The sequence below is a fragment of the Pistacia vera genome, unplaced genomic scaffold (genome assembly GCF_008641045.1).
Source record: "Pistacia vera cultivar Batoury unplaced genomic scaffold, PisVer_v2 Contig265, whole genome shotgun sequence".
NCBI classification, from domain to species: Eukaryota; Viridiplantae; Streptophyta; class Magnoliopsida; order Sapindales; family Anacardiaceae; genus Pistacia; species Pistacia vera.
Genome location: NW_022196074.1, coordinates 1,224,370 through 1,242,365, shown reverse-complemented (window position 1 = coordinate 1,242,365; position 17,996 = coordinate 1,224,370). Strand labels below are relative to the sequence as shown.

General features: G+C 36.4%; 4 protein-coding genes across 4 annotated transcripts; 3 read left to right on the top strand and 1 right to left on the bottom strand.

Annotated features, from left to right (window-relative positions):
- Window positions 1-812: 812 nt before the first annotated feature.
- On the top strand, window positions 813-5,252 carry LOC116133071. The gene is made up of 5 exons (XM_031418733.1): window positions 813-1,338; window positions 1,606-1,704; window positions 2,800-2,844; window positions 3,523-3,660; window positions 4,556-5,252. The coding sequence occupies exons 1-5, from the start codon at window positions 964-966 to the stop codon at window positions 4,916-4,918; spliced, it is 1,020 nt and encodes a 339-aa protein (XP_031274593.1). The 5' UTR covers window positions 813-963; the 3' UTR covers window positions 4,919-5,252.
- A 148-nt stretch (window positions 5,253-5,400) lies between these two features.
- On the top strand, window positions 5,401-10,387 carry LOC116133072 (DNA repair endonuclease UVH1-like). The gene is made up of 8 exons (XM_031418734.1): window positions 5,401-6,377; window positions 6,690-6,913; window positions 7,084-7,172; window positions 7,490-7,654; window positions 8,078-8,899; window positions 9,583-9,693; window positions 9,769-10,029; window positions 10,160-10,387. The coding sequence occupies exons 1-8, from the start codon at window positions 5,446-5,448 to the stop codon at window positions 10,385-10,387; spliced, it is 2,832 nt and encodes a 943-aa protein (XP_031274594.1). The 5' UTR covers window positions 5,401-5,445.
- A 75-nt stretch (window positions 10,388-10,462) lies between these two features.
- Window positions 10,463-16,518, top strand: LOC116133017 (DNA repair endonuclease UVH1-like). Its single transcript, XM_031418692.1, has 10 exons — window positions 10,463-10,467; window positions 10,522-11,340; window positions 11,653-11,876; window positions 12,047-12,135; window positions 12,453-12,617; window positions 13,041-13,862; window positions 14,546-14,656; window positions 14,732-14,992; window positions 15,123-15,346; window positions 16,061-16,518. Exons 1-10 carry the CDS (start codon window positions 10,463-10,465, stop codon window positions 16,269-16,271), a joined length of 2,931 nt encoding a protein of 976 aa, XP_031274552.1. The 3' UTR covers window positions 16,272-16,518.
- Window positions 16,519-16,899: 381 nt separating this feature from the next.
- LOC116133016 (putative germin-like protein 9-2) lies at window positions 16,900-17,707 on the bottom strand. Its single transcript, XM_031418691.1, has one exon. It carries the CDS (start codon window positions 17,705-17,707, stop codon window positions 17,045-17,047), a length of 663 nt encoding a protein of 220 aa, XP_031274551.1. The 3' UTR covers window positions 16,900-17,044.
- Window positions 17,708-17,996: the final 289 nt, after the last annotated feature.

Here is a 17,996-nt window from a genome sequence, read left to right as displayed (position 1 = left end):
CTGGGTATTTGGGATCGAGCCCAAAAGCCCAGCTCGAAAACCCGGTCCTAGGATCGGTCCTCGAGAGGACCGGACCTAGGTGGAGGGCCCGGGCCCTCCACTAGGCCCTCCGGTCCCAGGCCCGGGCCCAAAAAAAATTGTATTTTTTCAATATAGTCCCCTGCCAAATTACATAAAACCCCTGTTAATTTGAAAATAAATATAAATTAAGAGGGCTAAAATGACATTTTATAAAATCTAAAAAATTTATAAATTTTACACCTAAAAAATGCTAAAAACCCCCCATAAAATCTCATTTTGCACTCAAAATATTAAAAAAATTGAGGGAGAAAAAATTAATTATCCAAACTCCATGGGATTGGTCCTAGGACCGGTCCTGAGCCCATAAGACCAGTCCCTACTAGGCCTAAGGCCTGGTCCAGGTCCTAATTTTTCTCATGGGCCTGGGACCGTTCCCAGGCCCATGAGTGATTGGTCCCATTTGGGATCAGTCCCAAATAGGCCCAGGCTTATGCCTGCTTGGGACCGGTCCTTGCCCACCTCTAACCTTTGCTGACATGAGCCTATGTCAACCCTAAACTTTTAGGCATAACATAAATTTTAATTTTTTTAATTTATTTTTATATTTGTGTTCGGTAGCGAGAAAATAACAAAGACATAATTCAATTCCAATTACCAAGAAATGAATTTGGCTGCATGCTATTAACAAAAATACGACGTCGTCCTCGTTTAGTTTCCTCTCCTCCTGTCAACTTCAGAGAAATAACGAAAAAGAAGCATCTTGCCATAGCCATTGACTCACGACACTCACCAACCGTCAACTATCTGTATAATATTTCATTAATAGTCTTCAATGATTACTCTTCCTCACATTCTTTCCATCCAGTATATTACCAGTCAACATCCCATCAAAAGATCCAAATTCCCATCTGGGTTTTTCTCTTTACACCAATTCCACCTTAAATGGGTCGCAAACCAAACGAACCTGAAGCCCCCCGTTTCACCTCTCCCATTCTCCTTTCCTTGGGCTTGATCTCCTGCGCTGTAGTCTACACATTCCTCTCTTTTATCACCAAATCAAATGACGCCTCTTTGAATGCGGACCTCGAGTCTTTAACGTCTGTGAAAGGTAGTGAATTTGGTGAGTGTTGTCAAGGGATTGAGAATTTGGAGCTTTGGGGCAGTGCTGTGAAGTGGGGGTCTGAGTTTAAGTTTAATAGTTCTAAAGAATGTTGTGAGGCTTGTAAGGCCATGTGCACCGGCAATGATGGCCCTTGCTTGTGTGATACTTGGGTGTTTTGTGGGAACAGGGATGTTTGTGGATCAAGATTCGGTGAGGTGAGTGGGAATTTTAGCGCTTTCTTTTTCAGATAGAATTTTTTCATTGATTAAAATCTCTATCTTATTTCAGAGGGATGACAATTGAGATGCTTATCCGATAAATTATTAAATTTAAATTAATATAAATAAGATTTAACTTCGGTTCCGAATGTATGGAATGCGGTACATTAAGTAATTGAATCATGTGCCGGATTTTATATTACTGTAATTATAACGATTTAATATTTTTTTTTTTTTTTTTTTTTTGGTATCTTTTTTCTCCAGTGCTGGTTGAAGAAACAAAAAGATGTCCTGGCCCCTGATCGGCAAGAAGCAGGGAAAACAGTTATGTGGGCTTCTGGGCTCATCTATGGAAAAGGAGAGGTATAAAAGCGTTGTGAACTTTTGAAGCTTATAATTCCATTTCCGTTTGAATGTCACTTAGATGTTCTAACATTTTCTTAAACTACAGTGACGTCCCGTTTATGCACCTATCTTGTATAGCAATCAGAAACAAGATATATCAAAGAAAGAAAAAAAAATAGGAAACAAGTATATTAAAGAAAGAAATAACAATCAGATACAAGATATATCAAAGAAAGAAATAACATTTGGTAACGTTTTAATTATCCTTATTAATGTTGATTGAAATTCATGTTTCCATGAGTATTGTTTTAATACAAGTATGAAGCTGGATGTTGAAAATTTTGAGTTAAAACTCATTTCATGACATTACAGTGATGGTAGAGTCATAATTTCCTGCTGATACTCTACTGGATTATTGATATTCATAGGGTGCTTCATGCTACTGATAAAAAAGATCAATTGGTAGTTGTAGGCATCATGGTTTGACTTTTAAGGGTAGGTCTAGTCTCTACAATTTTCAGGTTTTCCTGATCTACACAACATGTAGCTTTTGGAGGCACATTAAACTGAAGTTTTGACAACCGGTCATTCTTGGTGTCAGAGGACTCTATTTTAGCTGTAGTTGGGGTTTCTTGTAATTCACTGCTTTTGTAGCCTTAGGAAACCTGAGAGGAAAAATTTAAATTAAGCTTTACAATACTTAATATGGTGCAGCTTTCGTTGCATGTGGAATGTGCATTTCTAAAGTTAAGTGGTATGTGGGAATAAGTCATGAGCTGTTTGTGGTTTGAACCTTCGGTTGCTGATCACCATTATCCTCCATAATTGTTATGGTGATTGGTGTTGGAATAGCTTCTTTTTCCTTCTAGCCAGGGCACCCATGATAATGTAGGGTGATTTGAATTGTTGCAAGTAAAATACCAGTGTACAACATCAAAGAGTAATGTTTTCATGGAGTAGCATTAGTTCCATGTACAAACTTAGAAGAAGAATGTCCTATTAATGCTGTGTTTCACCCTTTTTTCCTTTGTGTTGTTGAAGTTAAACTTATTTATCAATTTTTTGGTGGTCAACCTATCTGCCCATTTATGTTCTTTTATATTCTTGTTTTAGGGAATTATTGGCTTGGAAACAGATTATGGAACTCTGCATATAAAAGTAAGTGCTATGTTTCTAAAGGTTTCTGTCTTGAGCATTCTAATTCTTTGTTTTTAAAAGAAAAATCCATCTTGGAATTTTCCTTTTATAAAGAATTGATTGGTACACATTGATCTTTTTTATTAAATAGGTAGAAAGTTCTTGGATCCAGCATCTATCAGTTGATAAATACTTTAGAATTATACAATGAAATGCACTTTGCATATTGAAGCCAAAATCATGTATGCTCTGGTTGGGATTTATGAATTGGTCCTGGTAGACTTAAGTTATTTCCATATTAAGGCCGTTAGCTGTGAAAACACTCAGATATAAAAATTAGGAAGCAAACCTTCTCCTTATCTAGTTGGTGGTAGAATTTGGTTTTGTATTTGTTGTGACTGGGGTTTATCTGAGTTATTTTGCAATGTGAGTGAAGGAAAATTTATCAGGTACTTGAAAAACTCATTATATGTATCTCTGGTTGTCATGGTGGACACTGAAATACTTTGTTATTTTTTGTGGAAGATTCATTGCTGTGATAGGGAAAATAGATCACTAAATTCTTACTGTGGTAACTGGATTCAAGTAGTGAGAACAAAACAAGTAATTCTGTTCATTTACATCGTTTAGTCTATTTCACTGGTTTCATGCATACGGGACAGTTTCTTGTGTTTTTTACAATAACTTGGTCTGGTGCAGCTTCTCCCTGAGTGTGCCCCACATTCTGTAGCCTACATTCTTGAGTTGTTGACATTACGCCATTGTGCGGGTTGCCAGTTTCATCGTGGAGAGAGTCGCAGTGAATCTTGGGATGTAGAAGGAAACCACATAAACAATGTAAGGTTTTATTAATTTTCATTTGAGTTAATCATTCTGGTGTATTATGGGAAACTATGGAACATATATATATATATATATATATGTTGTGAATCTTCTTTTATTTGTTTTCTTAATTCTTAGTTCAACATTTCTGCTTCTGCTGTTTCATAGGGCATGCTCACTTTCATTTTTCTTAATTTTTTGGTCTTGAAAAATGTTTGATATTTTTTAACTTTACCATTTCTGTTTTCTGTTTTAGAAAACAAAAAGTATAGAATCGCATGAATAACTAAAAATATTGAAAATACAGAAAACGTAAAAGAAATTTTTGTCTGCGTTTTATTTCTGTACTTTATTTCCATGTTTCATAATTATTTTAGGAAGATGATAATAAACATGTTCCAAGTGTTTTGTTTTTAGATACTGTTTTAAGGAATGATACAAACTGCATAATTGAAATTTGATGATAAAAAATTTAAACTTAATATGTTCATTTTCAGTTTCATTTTTATCAAATAGAAACATAAAAAGTAAAAAACATCATCTTAGTAGTTTCATCGATGTATGTGAAGTCAAACCACATTTTCTTTTACCCGAATTTTGTATGTTCTATTTCACATTGTGATCCTAAAACTTATTCATTGTTTCCTCTTTGTAAAGATAGACAGTTACACATATATATTTTTTAAAATTAGCATCTCACTGTAAGATTCTTCAATGTGCATATATATATCCATCACTGAGGTTTTTGTAGCAGTTAAGTATACTTCAAAATCAATAATAGGTTTGTGCATGCGCTTGTTGCCTTGGTATGTGCAAATGGCTGTTAAGCATCTTGACATAATATATGAAATTATATCTTCACTGTACTTGGATTTGTAAATTTGAGATATTCTTTTTGTAAATTTCACAGGCTCCTTTTGGCCCTCCGTTTGCATTGATTCAAGGAACACTGGAAGCTCAAGGAATCACTTTTAAGGAGATTCCAACGGAAGTGTGTCCTTTGATCAGTAGAGGTTCAGTTGCATGGGTCGGTTCAGGTCCGGAATTTTTTATAAGCCTAGCAAACCACCAAGAGTGGAAAAATTCGTACAGTGTGTTTGGTTCTGTTCTTCCAGAAGACATGGGAATTGCAGAGAAAATTGCGCTTCTGCCCACCAAATCAGATGTTTGGAATGGTATAAATGTGACTGTATTGAAAAAACCTGTTGCCTTGAAGTTGAGAAGAATGAAGCCAAGTCTTGGAGATCTAAATTCAAATAGGAAATCAGAGTAAACGTTTTGTTTTCCTAAGGAAGACAAATGAAACCAGAGAGAGAGATTGTAGTTTTTCCTTCTAATGAGTTCAAGTGATGGATGGAGTTGTTTATACAAATGTGAAATAAGAGTGAAGTTAAATTCTTTCATCTTTTGGTTACATGTTTATATCACACTGCTCCGAATTTCCAGAATTTTTGCTTATTTCTCCTATTTTCTGTTTCATCTGAATAACATTACCTTCAGAGAACAGAAAAGGATATAGTAACTCTGCATAAATTTTCTAAATACTTCTTATGATAGAGTTTCAAGTGTTGTAATATATTGATGTACGGGCGTTGTGGTTGATATTTTGATGAGTTTGAAGGCTTTCAATTATTTGTTCACGGAGATTATTGATCAATTTTTATCATTTATTTTATTATATCCATAATTTTAAGCAAAGAGGAGGAAAAAGTGATACTGTAACTGTATATACCACAACGTCGTCGTTTTAACTCTTGGACTAAATCAATCCTCCCTTAAAGTTGAAACTACCCTTCCATTATGTTACAAAAGCTTCCCCCGCCACCGCCAACGCCAACGCCAACGCCAACGCTAACCTTTGCTCAAAAAATGGTGCTTGGATTTCATGAACACATAATCACAGAGCTCCTAGCGGAGGGTAGTGGAGGTCTAGTGATTCTCTCCTCCGGCCTTTCCCTCCCGAAACTCATCTCTTCTCTTCTCCTCCTCCACTCTCCTTCCCAAGGTACTCTCCTCCTTCTTTCTTCCTCTTCTTCTCTCAAGTCCCAAATTTTCCACTTCCTCTCTCCTCACTCACCAAATCAACTCCCCTCCGAAATCACCGCCGATCTCTCCGCCTCCCATCGCCACTCCCTCTACTCCTCCGGCCAAATCTTTTTCATCACTGCCAGAATTCTCATCGTCGACCTTTTGACCCAAAAGTTACCAACTTCTCATATCGCCGGTATTGTCATTCTCAACACCCATGCCCTTTCTGATTCCTCCACTGAAACTTTTATTTGTAGAATTGTCAAATCCTTCAACAAGAAAGCCTATATCCGCGCCTTTTCTGATAAACCCACTGCTATGGTTTCTGGTTTTTCCAAGACTGAGAGGATAATGAAGAGTTTGTTCATCAGGAAGCTTCATTTGTGGCCCAGATTTCAAGTGAATGTGTCCGAGGAGCTGGAGAGGAACCCACCGGTGGTGGTGGATATAAGGGTGCCCATGACTAAATATATGGTGGGGATACAGAAAGCTGTTCTGGAAGTCATGGATGCTTGTTTGAAGGAGATGAGGAAGACTAATAAGGTTGATGTGGAGGATCTGACGGTGGAGAATGGCTTGTTCAAATCGTTTGATGAAATTATTAGGAGGCAACTGGATCCCATTTGGCATATCTTGGGGAAGAAGACCAGGCAGTTGGTTTCTGATTTGAAGACTTTAAGGAAGTTGTTGGACTATCTTGTTAGGTACTTCGCACAACTTATGTTAAGCATTTTACATAACTTTATGTAATATTAAGAATAATACATTTGATAGATGAGTAGAAGCAAAATCAATTCCGATGTTGATATATTATTTGAATTTACTCGTAGGATGAAGTTTCAGAATTTGGGGAGAATTTTGTGGTGTGATGATGAAGTGAAAGTACTTGTTTCTTACTTTTCGGTATAGTTGTTGAATTTGTGCAGGAGGATTTAGCAGAAACGGTTGTTGTCTTTTTGAATTTTTTTTTAGTTACTTAGTGGGGTTTGATCAAGATTTCGATGTTATTTTGGTAGGTACGATGCTGTCAGTTTTTTGAAGTATTTGGATACACTGAGGGTATCAGAGAGTTTCCGGTCTGTTTGGATATTTTCAGAGTCCAGCTATAAGATATTTGACTATGCAAAGAAGCGTGTTTATCGCTTTATGAGGTCAGATGGTGTAAAATCGGAAGGGCAAAGTAAGAGCATGACGGGGAAAAAGAGAAAATTGAAGGGAGCTGAAAATAATGAAAACGAAGGCCAGTTCTTGCACTGTTGTTTTCTTTACTCTATCTTATACCTTGAATATCTCTTCTGTGGTGTGAAAATGACAGATTTTATATACTTAATGATAATCAAAAGAACAGGTTCACTGGCAATCTCTTAGATACCTTTTTCTGAATTTTTTTTCTCTTTTATGTATACCTAGCAGATTCTGGTACTTCATCTTTGAGTACAAATAATGGGGTAGTTCTGGAGGAAGTTCTGGAGGAGGCACCAAAGTGGAAGGTGTTACGTGTGAGTGAGTGAGTCCCATTGTCTACGCCAAGAATTTTTTCAGTTGTGCATATTATTGTTTAGTCTTTTGATTTGCTTTTATATGATACCTAGTGACAGTATCTTTCTTGGAAATTTATGTTTCACTCCAAAAAAACCATTGTTTGTGGTACAACCCTATAATTTCTCTTTTATGATATTCACCATTTTTATGCCACTTAAGTATTATTGTTTCAAATTGGATGTCTATGCTCTCTAGTGAGGGAAGACAAAGAAAGAAATTGGTAAGCCATATTAAACTGTATGTTCTAAGATTGAATGTGATAATTTTATTATAGGAGGTCCTTGAAGAGATAGAAGAGGAAAGACAAAAGCAAGCTTCATCAAAGGAAGAAGTTTTGCATGAGGATGAAGAAAGTGACCATAGCATTGTCCTGGTGGTGTGCAAAGATGAACGCTCATGCATGCAGCTTGAAGATTGCATCATGAATGGCTCACAAAAGGTTTTTGACCTTTGCTTTATGTGTTATATTTCGTTTTTGATGCCCATGCCCTATTTTATATTGTTTAATATGCTATTAAGCTAGCCATTAATTGGCACTCAATTCAACCATTTTGCTCAGATAAAAGACTTGGCTTCTTGTAGTGCTGTACTGCACTCTGTGATTTCATTTTTGAACTGAAATCTTGATTTGGTACTTTTGATCTGTAGGGAATTTTATTGCTTTCAACTTGGTTAAATTATACATTTGTGGATGACGATAACCCATAAATATTGCACTTGTAAAGATCTCAACTTAACCTTTAGTCCGTCTCTTTCATATGGAGATCAAAGATAATAAAGAAGTGTTTTATATCGTATGTTGATGATAAATGAATGCATAAAGTATATGATATAACCATTTATATTTTGTTTTCTTGTGAAGGTCATGCGGGAAGAATGGGAAAAATATTTGTTGAGCAAAGTAGAGCTGCGTACTGTGCAAATATCTAATAAGAAAAAGAAACCAAAAGAGCCCAAAGGTTATGGAATTCTTGATGGAGGTGTTCCTGTTACACCTGCGCAGAATGCAGAAGCTAGCAGTGTATGCAAACAGGAACATGATGCACTGTTGGCAGCAGCATCTGAAATAAGGAATCAAGGTATAAGTGATGATGTTTCTGGTGATGATCCTGATACTCAGGTTGGCAGCAGAGGACACGGAAAAGGACGTGGAAAAGGAAAAAACAAAAAAGGCCCAGCAAATGTTTGGCAGTCCAAAAATGGAGTGAATAAAAGTAACAACAAAACAGCAACAGAAGAAAAACCTGAAATATCTGGTTCAGGAAATGAAGGCCAAGCAGATGAAAGTCGGTCAGGGGCCACAAATGGTTACTCTGAAGATACAGTCAAGAGTGCATTTGTTGGCAAAGGTGTTCTGCGGAAGCATACTCAAAAGGTTGATACTACAAGATCCAAAGATTCTAAGCAACTTCCACTGGTGCACTTTTATGCACTAGAAAGCAGCCAGCCTGTACTTGATGTTCTGAAACCCGCTGTAGTTGTTGTTTACCATCCAGACATGAGTTTTGTCAGAGAAATTGAAGTCTACAAAGCTGAGAATCCTTCAATTAACTTGAAAGTTTATTTTCTCTTCTATGAAGAGTCCACTGAGGTCCAAAAATTTGAAGCAAGCATACGGAGGGAGAACAGTGCTTTTGAATCATTGATCAGACAGAAATCATTGATGATGATCCCAGTTGATCAGGTTTGAACATTTTTGGCCAAGAGTTCTCTAATAGAAATGTTTACTATCACATATATCTCCTTTATTCTTCTGCTTGCCTATTGAACTGCTTTTGCAGTTTTCTAGACATCACATATGCTAATTATTGAGTTAAAGTCAATGAAGTGATAAATGCTATATCAACAATAACCAAAATTTCTAGTTTGAGGATGATAACCAAAATTTCTAGTTTAAGGAAATTGGTAGAGCCTTTTTTTTTAACCTTCTCCAATTTGTTGAGCTTTGACCTCGGAAAGAAATGCCTATTAAGCGTACTGTTTGAAAAAGGAACCATACACATCTTCTATTAGGTTTTAGAGAAAGATCTGTTTGGATGTCCTTCATAGCTTCCATTTGATTTGGATTGCTTTCTTTCACCTACACATTTTATTTTAATTCTATGAAGGTGTGCCTTTTAAGTTTAACCAGGAAAACTTGATTGTCTCTCTTAGGCTCTCTCCCTTCCCCATTTTCAAGTACTTGGAAGTTTTTTGGTTTTGATTTAATAAGGAAGCTATTGTTTCAACATGTCTTATCCTTTATGTCTATGATATATAATTTGGTTGTTTTCATCACTGAAGCATGTTTCAGAATACTTTTCTTTGTACACTTAAAACTTATGAATTGTTTTTCTCTTCCGTGGACTTCTTTTTGATATGATTCAGGATGGACACTGCCTGGGATTGAGTTCTTCATTAGAGGCACAAGCTACATCTTCCCAAAATGCAATGACTAGAAAGGCAGGTGGAAGAAAGGAGGTTGAGAAAGAAATGCAGGTGCATAGTTCTTCACTCTCTGAACTTTTCAACTTTCCCCAAATTTTGTTTCACTAAATATCTCCATCTTGTCAGGTTATTGTGGACATGAGAGAGTTCATGAGTAGCCTTCCTAATGTTCTTCACCAGAAGGGCATGCGCGTTATACCTGTGACTTTGGAAGTTGGGGATTATATTCTGTCACCACTAATATGTGTAGAGAGGAAGAGTATCCAAGATCTATTTACAAGCTTTACATCTGGCCGCCTTTACCACCAAGTGGAAACAATGGTGCGCTATTACAGAATACCTGTTCTTCTGATTGAGTTTTCACAAGACAAAAGCTTTTCTTTTCAGGTATTATAAATTATATCTTAGGAAAAGAATGCTGTTGTCTGTTTGTTGGTTTATTTGTACTGCTGGAATGCTCTTAGGATATAAGCTATTGCATTTTCTGGTTTGATTTATTGGACTCTCTTTTCTGCAGTCTGCAAGTGATATTGGTGATGATGTGACACCACATAATATCATATCCAAGTTGTCACTGCTTGTTCTACATTTTCCTCGCTTACGAATCATTTGGTCTCGCGGTTTGCATGCAACTGCTGAAATATTTGCTTCACTAAAAGCAAATCAGGATGAACCTGATGAGGCAAAAGCAATTAGAGTTGGTGTGCCGTCAGAAGAGGGTGTTGTGGAAAATGATGTGAGGTAAGCTTTTTATTTTTCTATTTCGGGTTCTTTTTTTTTGGTGTTCTTTTTAAGTTTTGTGCTTGCATTTTACTTCTCCATGGAGTGTAGAGATTACATTTACTAACAATTAGCTGGATAATGTTCTGTTACAACAAGAAGCCTTGTTGTGCTTGCTAAATTACGGCTAAGGCCTAGTGGTGCTTGCAACATTAGTTTAGTTCTTCTCCTCCTCCACTCTCCTTCCCAAGGTACTCTCCTCCTTCTTTCTTCCTCTTCTTCTCTCAAGTCCCAAATTTTCCACTTCCTCTCTCCTCACTCACCAAATCAACTCCCCTCCGAAATCACCGCCGATCTCTCCGCCTCCCATCGCCACTCCCTTTACTCCTCCGGCCAAATCTTTTTCTTCACTGCCAGAATTCTCATCGTCGACCTTTTGACCCAAAAGTTACCAACTTCTCATATCGCCGGTATTGTCATTCTCAACACCCATGCCCTTTCTGATTCCTCCACTGAAACTTTTATTTGTAGAATTGTCAAATCCTTCAACAAGAAAGCCTATATCCGCGCCTTTTCTGATAAACCCACTGCTATGGTTTCTGGTTTTTCCAAGACTGAGAGGATAATGAAGAGTTTGTTCATCAGGAAGCTTCATTTGTGGCCCAGATTTCAAGTGAATGTGTCCGAGGAGCTGGAGAGGAACCCACCGGTGGTGGTGGATATAAGGGTGCCCATGACTAAATATATGGTGGGGATACAGAAAGCTGTTCTGGAAGTCATGGATGCTTGTTTGAAGGAGATGAGGAAGACTAATAAGGTTGATGTGGAGGATCTGACGGTGGAGAATGGCTTGTTCAAATCGTTTGATGAAATTATTAGGAGGCAACTGGATCCCATTTGGCATATCTTGGGGAAGAAGACCAGGCAGTTGGTTTCTGATTTGAAGACTTTAAGGAAGTTGTTGGACTATCTTGTTAGGTACTTCGCACAACTTATGTTAAGCATTTTACATAACTTTATGTAATATTAAGAATAATACATTTGATAGATGAGTAGAAGCAAAATCAATTCCGATGTTGATATATTAATTGAATTTACTCGTAGGATGAAGTTTCAGAATTTGGGGAGAATTTTGTGGTGTGATGATGAAGTGAAAGTACTTGTTTCTTACTTTTCGGTATAGTTGTTGAATTTGTGCAGGAGGATTTAGCAGAAACGGTTGTTGTCTTTTTGAATTTTTTTTTAGTTACTTAGTGGGGTTTGATCAAGATTTCGATGTTATTTTGGTAGGTACGATGCTGTCAGTTTTTTGAAGTATTTGGATACACTGAGGGTATCAGAGAGTTTCCGGTCTGTTTGGATATTTTCAGAGTCCAGCTATAAGATATTTGACTATGCAAAGAAGCGTGTTTATCGCTTTATGAGGTCAGATGGTGTAAAATCGGAAGGGCAAAGTAAGAGCATGACGGGGAAAAAGAGAAAATTGAAGGGAGCTGAAAATAATGAAAACGAAGGCCAGTTCTTGCACTGTTGTTTTCTTTACTCTATCTTATACCTTGAATATCTCTTCTGTGGTGTGAAAATGACAGATTTTATATACTTAATGATAATCAAAAGAACAGGTTCACTGGCAATCTCTTAGATACCTTTTTCTGAATTTTTTTTCTCTTTTATGTATACCTAGCAGATTCTGGTACTTCATCTTTGAGTACAAATAATGGGGTAGTTCTGGAGGAAGTTCTGGAGGAGGCACCAAAGTGGAAGGTGTTACGTGTGAGTGAGTGAGTCCCATTGTCTATGCCAACAATTTTTTCAGTTGTGCATATTATTGTTTGGTCTTTTGATTTGCTTTTATATGATACCTAGTGACAGTATCTTTCTTGGAAATTTATTTTTCACCTCAAAAAAACCATTGTTTGTGGTACAACCCTATAATTTCTCTTTTATGATATTCACCATTTTTATGCCACTTAAGTATTATTGTTTCAAATTGGATGTCTATGCTCTCTAGTGAGGGAAGACAAAGAAAGAAATTGGTAAGCCATATTAAACTGCATGTTCTAAGATTGAATGTGATAATTTTATTATAGGAGGTCCTTGAAGAGATAGAAGAGGAAAGACAAAAGCGAGCTTCATCAAAGGAAGAAGTTTTGCATGAGGATGAAGAAAGTGACCATAGCATTGTCCTGGTGGTGTGCAAAGATGAACGCTCATGCATGCAGCTTGAAGATTGCATCATGAATGGCTCACAAAAGGTTTTTGACCTTTGCTTTATGTGTTATATTTCGTTTTTGATGCCCATGCCCTATTTTATATTGTTTAATATGCTATTAAGCTACCCATTAATTGGCACTCAATTCAACCATTTTGCTCAGATAAAAGACTTGGCTTCTTGTAGTGCTGTACTGCACTCTGTGATTTCATTTTTGAACTGAAATCTTGATGTGGTACTTTTGATCTGTAGGGAATTTTATTGCTTTCAGCTTGGTTAAATTATACATTTGTGGATGACGATAACCCATAAATATTGCACTTGTAAAGATCTCAACTTAACCTTTAGTCCGTCTCTTTCATATGGAGATCAAAGATAATAAAGAAGTGTTTTATATCGTATGTTGATGATAAATGAATGCATAAAGTATATGATATAACCATTTATATTTTGTTTTCTTGTGAAGGTCATGCGGGAAGAATGGGAAAAATATTTGTTGAGCAAAGTAGAGCTGCGTACTGTGCAAATATCTAATAAGAAAAAGAAACCAAAAGAGCCCAAAGGTTATGGAATTCTTGATGGAGGTGTTCCTGTTACACCTGCGCAGAATGCAGAAGCTAGCAGTGTATGCAAACAGGAACATGATGCACTGTTGGCAGCAGCATCTGAAATAAGGAATCAAGGTATAAGTGATGATGTTTCTGGTGATGATCCTGATACTCAGGTTGGCAGCAGAGGACACGGAAAAGGACGTGGAAAAGGAAAAAACAAAAAAGGCCCAGCAAATGTTTGGCAGTCCAAAAATGGAGTGAATAAAAGTAACAACAAAACAGCAACAGAAGAAAAACCTGAAATATCTGGTTCAGGAAATGAAGGCCAAGCAGATGAAAGTCGGTCAGGGGCCACAAATGGTTACTCTGAAGATACAGTCAAGAGTGCATTTGTTGGCAAAGGTGTTCTGCGGAAGCATACTCAAAAGGTTGATACTACAAGATCCAAAGATTCTAAGCAACTTCCACTGGTGCACTTTTATGCACTAGAAAGCAGCCAGCCTGTACTTGATGTTCTGAAACCCGCTGTAGTTGTTGTTTACCATCCAGACATGAGTTTTGTCAGAGAAATTGAAGTCTACAAAGCTGAGAATCCTTCAATTAACTTGAAAGTTTATTTTCTCTTCTATGAAGAGTCCACTGAGGTCCAAAAATTTGAAGCAAGCATACGGAGGGAGAACAGTGCTTTTGAATCATTGATCAGACAGAAATCATTGATGATGATCCCAGTTGATCAGGTTTGAACATTTTTGGCCAAGAGTTCTCTAATAGAAATGTTTACTATCACATATATCTCCTTTATTCTTCTGCTTGCCTATTGAACTGCTTTTGCAGTTTTCTAGACATCACATATGCTAATTATTGAGTTAAAGTCAATGAAGTGATAAATGCTATATCAACAATAACCAAAATTTCTAGTTTGAGGATGATAACCAAAATTTCTAGTTTAAGGAAATTGGTAGAGCCTTTTTTTTTAACCTTCTCCAATTTGTTGAGCTTTGACCTCGGAAAGAAATGCCTATTAAGCGTACTGTTTGAAAAAGGAACCATACACATCTTCTATTAGGTTTTAGAGAAAGATCTGTTTGGATGTCCTTCATAGCTTCCATTTGATTTGGATTGCTTTCTTTCACCTACACATTTTATTTTAATTCTATGAAGGTGTGCCTTTTAAGTTTAACCAGGAAAACTTGATTGTCTCTCTTAGGCTCTCTCCCTTCCCCATTTTCAAGTACTTGGAAGTTTTTTGGTTTTGATTTAATAAGGAAGCTATTGTTTCAACATGTCTTATCCTTTATGTCTATGATATATAATTTGGTTGTTTTCATCACTGAAGCATGTTTCAGAATACTTTTCTTTGTACACTTAAAACTTATGAATTGTTTTTCTCTTCCGTGGACTTCTTTTTGATATGATTCAGGATGGACACTGCCTGGGATTGAGTTCTTCATTAGAGGCACAAGCTACATCTTCCCAAAATGCAATGACTAGAAAGGCAGGTGGAAGAAAGGAGGTTGAGAAAGAAATGCAGGTGCATAGTTCTTCACTCTCTGAACTTTTCAACTTTCCCCAAATTTTGTTTCACTAAATATCTCCATCTTGTCAGGTTATTGTGGACATGAGAGAGTTCATGAGTAGCCTTCCTAATGTTCTTCACCAGAAGGGCATGCGCGTTATACCTGTGACTTTGGAAGTTGGGGATTATATTCTGTCACCACTAATATGTGTAGAGAGGAAGAGTATCCAAGATCTATTTACAAGCTTTACATCTGGCCGCCTTTACCACCAAGTGGAAACAATGGTGCGCTATTACAGAATACCTGTTCTTCTGATTGAGTTTTCACAAGACAAAAGCTTTTCTTTTCAGGTATTATAAATTATATCTTAGGAAAAGAATGCTGTTGTCTGTTTGTTGGTTTATTTGTACTGCTGGAATGCTCTTAGGATATAAGCTATTGCATTTTCTGGTTTGATTTATTGGACTCTCTTTTCTGCAGTCTGCAAGTGATATTGGTGATGATGTGACACCACATAATATCATATCCAAGTTGTCACTGCTTGTTCTACATTTTCCTCGCTTACGAATCATTTGGTCTCGCGGTTTGCATGCAACTGCTGAAATATTTGCTTCACTAAAAGCAAATCAGGATGAACCTGATGAGGCAAAAGCAATTAGAGTTGGTGTGCCGTCAGAAGAGGGTGTTGTGGAAAATGATGTGAGGTAAGCTTTTTATTTTTCTATTTCGGGTTCTTTTTTTTTGGTGTTCTTTTTAAGTTTTGTGCTTGCATTTTACTTCTCCATGGAGTGTAGAGATTACATTTACTAACAATTAGCTGGATAATGTTCTGTTACAACAAGAAGCCTTGTTGTGCTTGCTAAATTACGGCTAAGGCCTAGTGGTGCTTGCAACATTAGGGGTTGGAACTTCTTGGCTTAAAGCTAATTTGGGGTTACTCTTTTTATTATTATTTATTTTATTTTTATTAAGTTAGCAACCCAAAAATGATTGATAAATCGTCTTTCAAGTTATACCTTATAAAGGATTTTTAAAAGTAGGTTGGGGTAGGTTTTCAAAAGTTGTTTTATGTATATGTAAATTCCACAATATCCTAAAAATTAATACAAAATTAATAAAGATTTGTATATATAAGTAATTATTCAAGTTCTTAAAAAATTATAAACGGGCCAGTTTTTATTTTTTAATTTCAAATTTTTTACTCATTTAATATATTGCTAACACAATCTAACCTTTTTTCTTTTTAAGTTGATTATTTCTATAATAGATTATAAGTGATTCTCAGTTTCTCATAGAAGCTATATCTAATCTCAAACTAGTCTTTATATTAGAAGTCCAAAAAACATGGCAATGCCTTTGTAGCAAGTGAGTTGATCTTCATTTAGAGAAATTAATGGTTTTAATATTGTTGAATACAGAGCTGAAAACTACAATACATCTGCTGTGGAGTTCCTAAGGCGACTCCCAGGTGTCACAGATGCTAACTACAGGTCTATAATGGATGGGTGTAAGAGCTTGGCGGAGCTCGCCCTTCTTCCGGCGGAGAGTCTTGGTGAACTAATGGGTGGTCAGAAAGCTGCTCAGACTCTCAGAGACTTTCTGGATGCCAAGTATCCAACCCTGCTATAGTGTGCTTAGTAGTCTCAATTGATCCTAGTTAGCAGAACCTAATTTATTCATTTTATTGTTGCACTAATTTATTATGAGAAATTCATGTTTCATTGTTGTTGGTGTAGAATGGGCCATTAAACCTATCTTTGATTTTCCATTTGTATTTTTTCGTCTGCAATTGTAATATTTTATTTGAGGGATTAGTATGCCATTTAATTGGGGTATTTTTGTATAATAAAAGGTAAAATTAGAAATTGAAGGCACAATGGTGTTATTCTTTTCTTCTAGCTCACTCATTTTTTTTTTTTGGTGGTTTTGAAACAAACGGAATTATGCAGTTTAAAATTTAAATAATCGTAATGCATGTTTCCTTATTTATGTATTTTTCTTTCTTTGTAAACCATTATTCGCTTTCATATATGAAAATTATGTGAGATGAAGATTATGTTAACTACAAATTATGGTTGATATATATGTTACTAGAATCTCATAAAATTGTTTTCCCCCATTCTATATTTCTTACCATGTTTCATAATTTAGTTTTATACTGAATTTTTTTATTTTTTATTTTGTTTCATTTGAAGATTGATCTTTTATAGGCTCTGATTTTCTTATCTGTTCTTTAATGATGTGTAAGTATCAAAAGTGAACTGTAAAGGTGAGATTAACTAGAACCTTATTATGTACAATCTTAGTTTGCAGATTTAGATTTCACATGCAGTCAATTGCTTATTTTATTACTTGCCAAACTGCAAATTTTAGATAACCCATAATCACAAGTGATGTTACTCCTACTTTGAATTTGCCTTCATTATCTTGCCAACAGTTTCCTCATCGATTTTGAAGGCCTTAGCCAGTACTTCTGTTTTTATACCGCTTTGAAAGAGGCTAGTAGGAAGTGAAACTATTCCAGGATTTGAGCTCCCAAACACCGCTAGAGCGGCACCACCGCCGCCGCCACCACCACAATCATCTTGAGGGGTTGCTCCTTGTGAGTATACCTCAAAATGAACGAGCCCTTTTGGGACGACAAAAAGATCGCCTTGTTGAAGGGTTTGCACAAAGAGCTTATTCGTTGAATCAACAAACCCAACTTCCATAGGCCCGTCTAGTACTACAATAAGCTCAGCTGCTCGAGGATGGTAATGGGGAGGGTTGACACTTAAAGGCGGATATAATCTCTTAAAAACAGAAACTCCAAGTCCTTCCAATGCAGGAAATACTTTCTTTGTTACTCTGGCAATCTTCACTGTTGTTTCTCCTGTTAAATTTACATTTCCTTTTCCTTTTTTAAATTGTCTGAGGCCGGTGTATGTAAAGTATTGTCTAGTTATGGTGTTGGGATCAACACCTGGAGGCACCAAGAAATCATCTAGGATGTCGGGGTCTGCTGCATTGGCTAATGAAAAGACGAATGTGAAGGCGAAGGCGATTAAGCTGCAAAGCTTTGCCATGTTGAGTTTATTAAAATCTCAGTTGAGCTCTGAAAATTTATAGGCAGGGGGAGAATTAAGCTGAAGCTCATAGCAATGTCTTAATTTTCTTGACGGCAACATTTTATTTGTTTAAGGATAGATAACAAGTTATGTGCAAAACTACACCTGGCCGGCGATGATTTTGATGGGAGATTTTAACAATGTACAGGACAAACTAGAGAAAATAATTTCATATACGAATCTACTTTTAGTAAATCTATGTCAAATCATTCTGTGTCTTCGTATTCTTAATTTTATATGAATGACA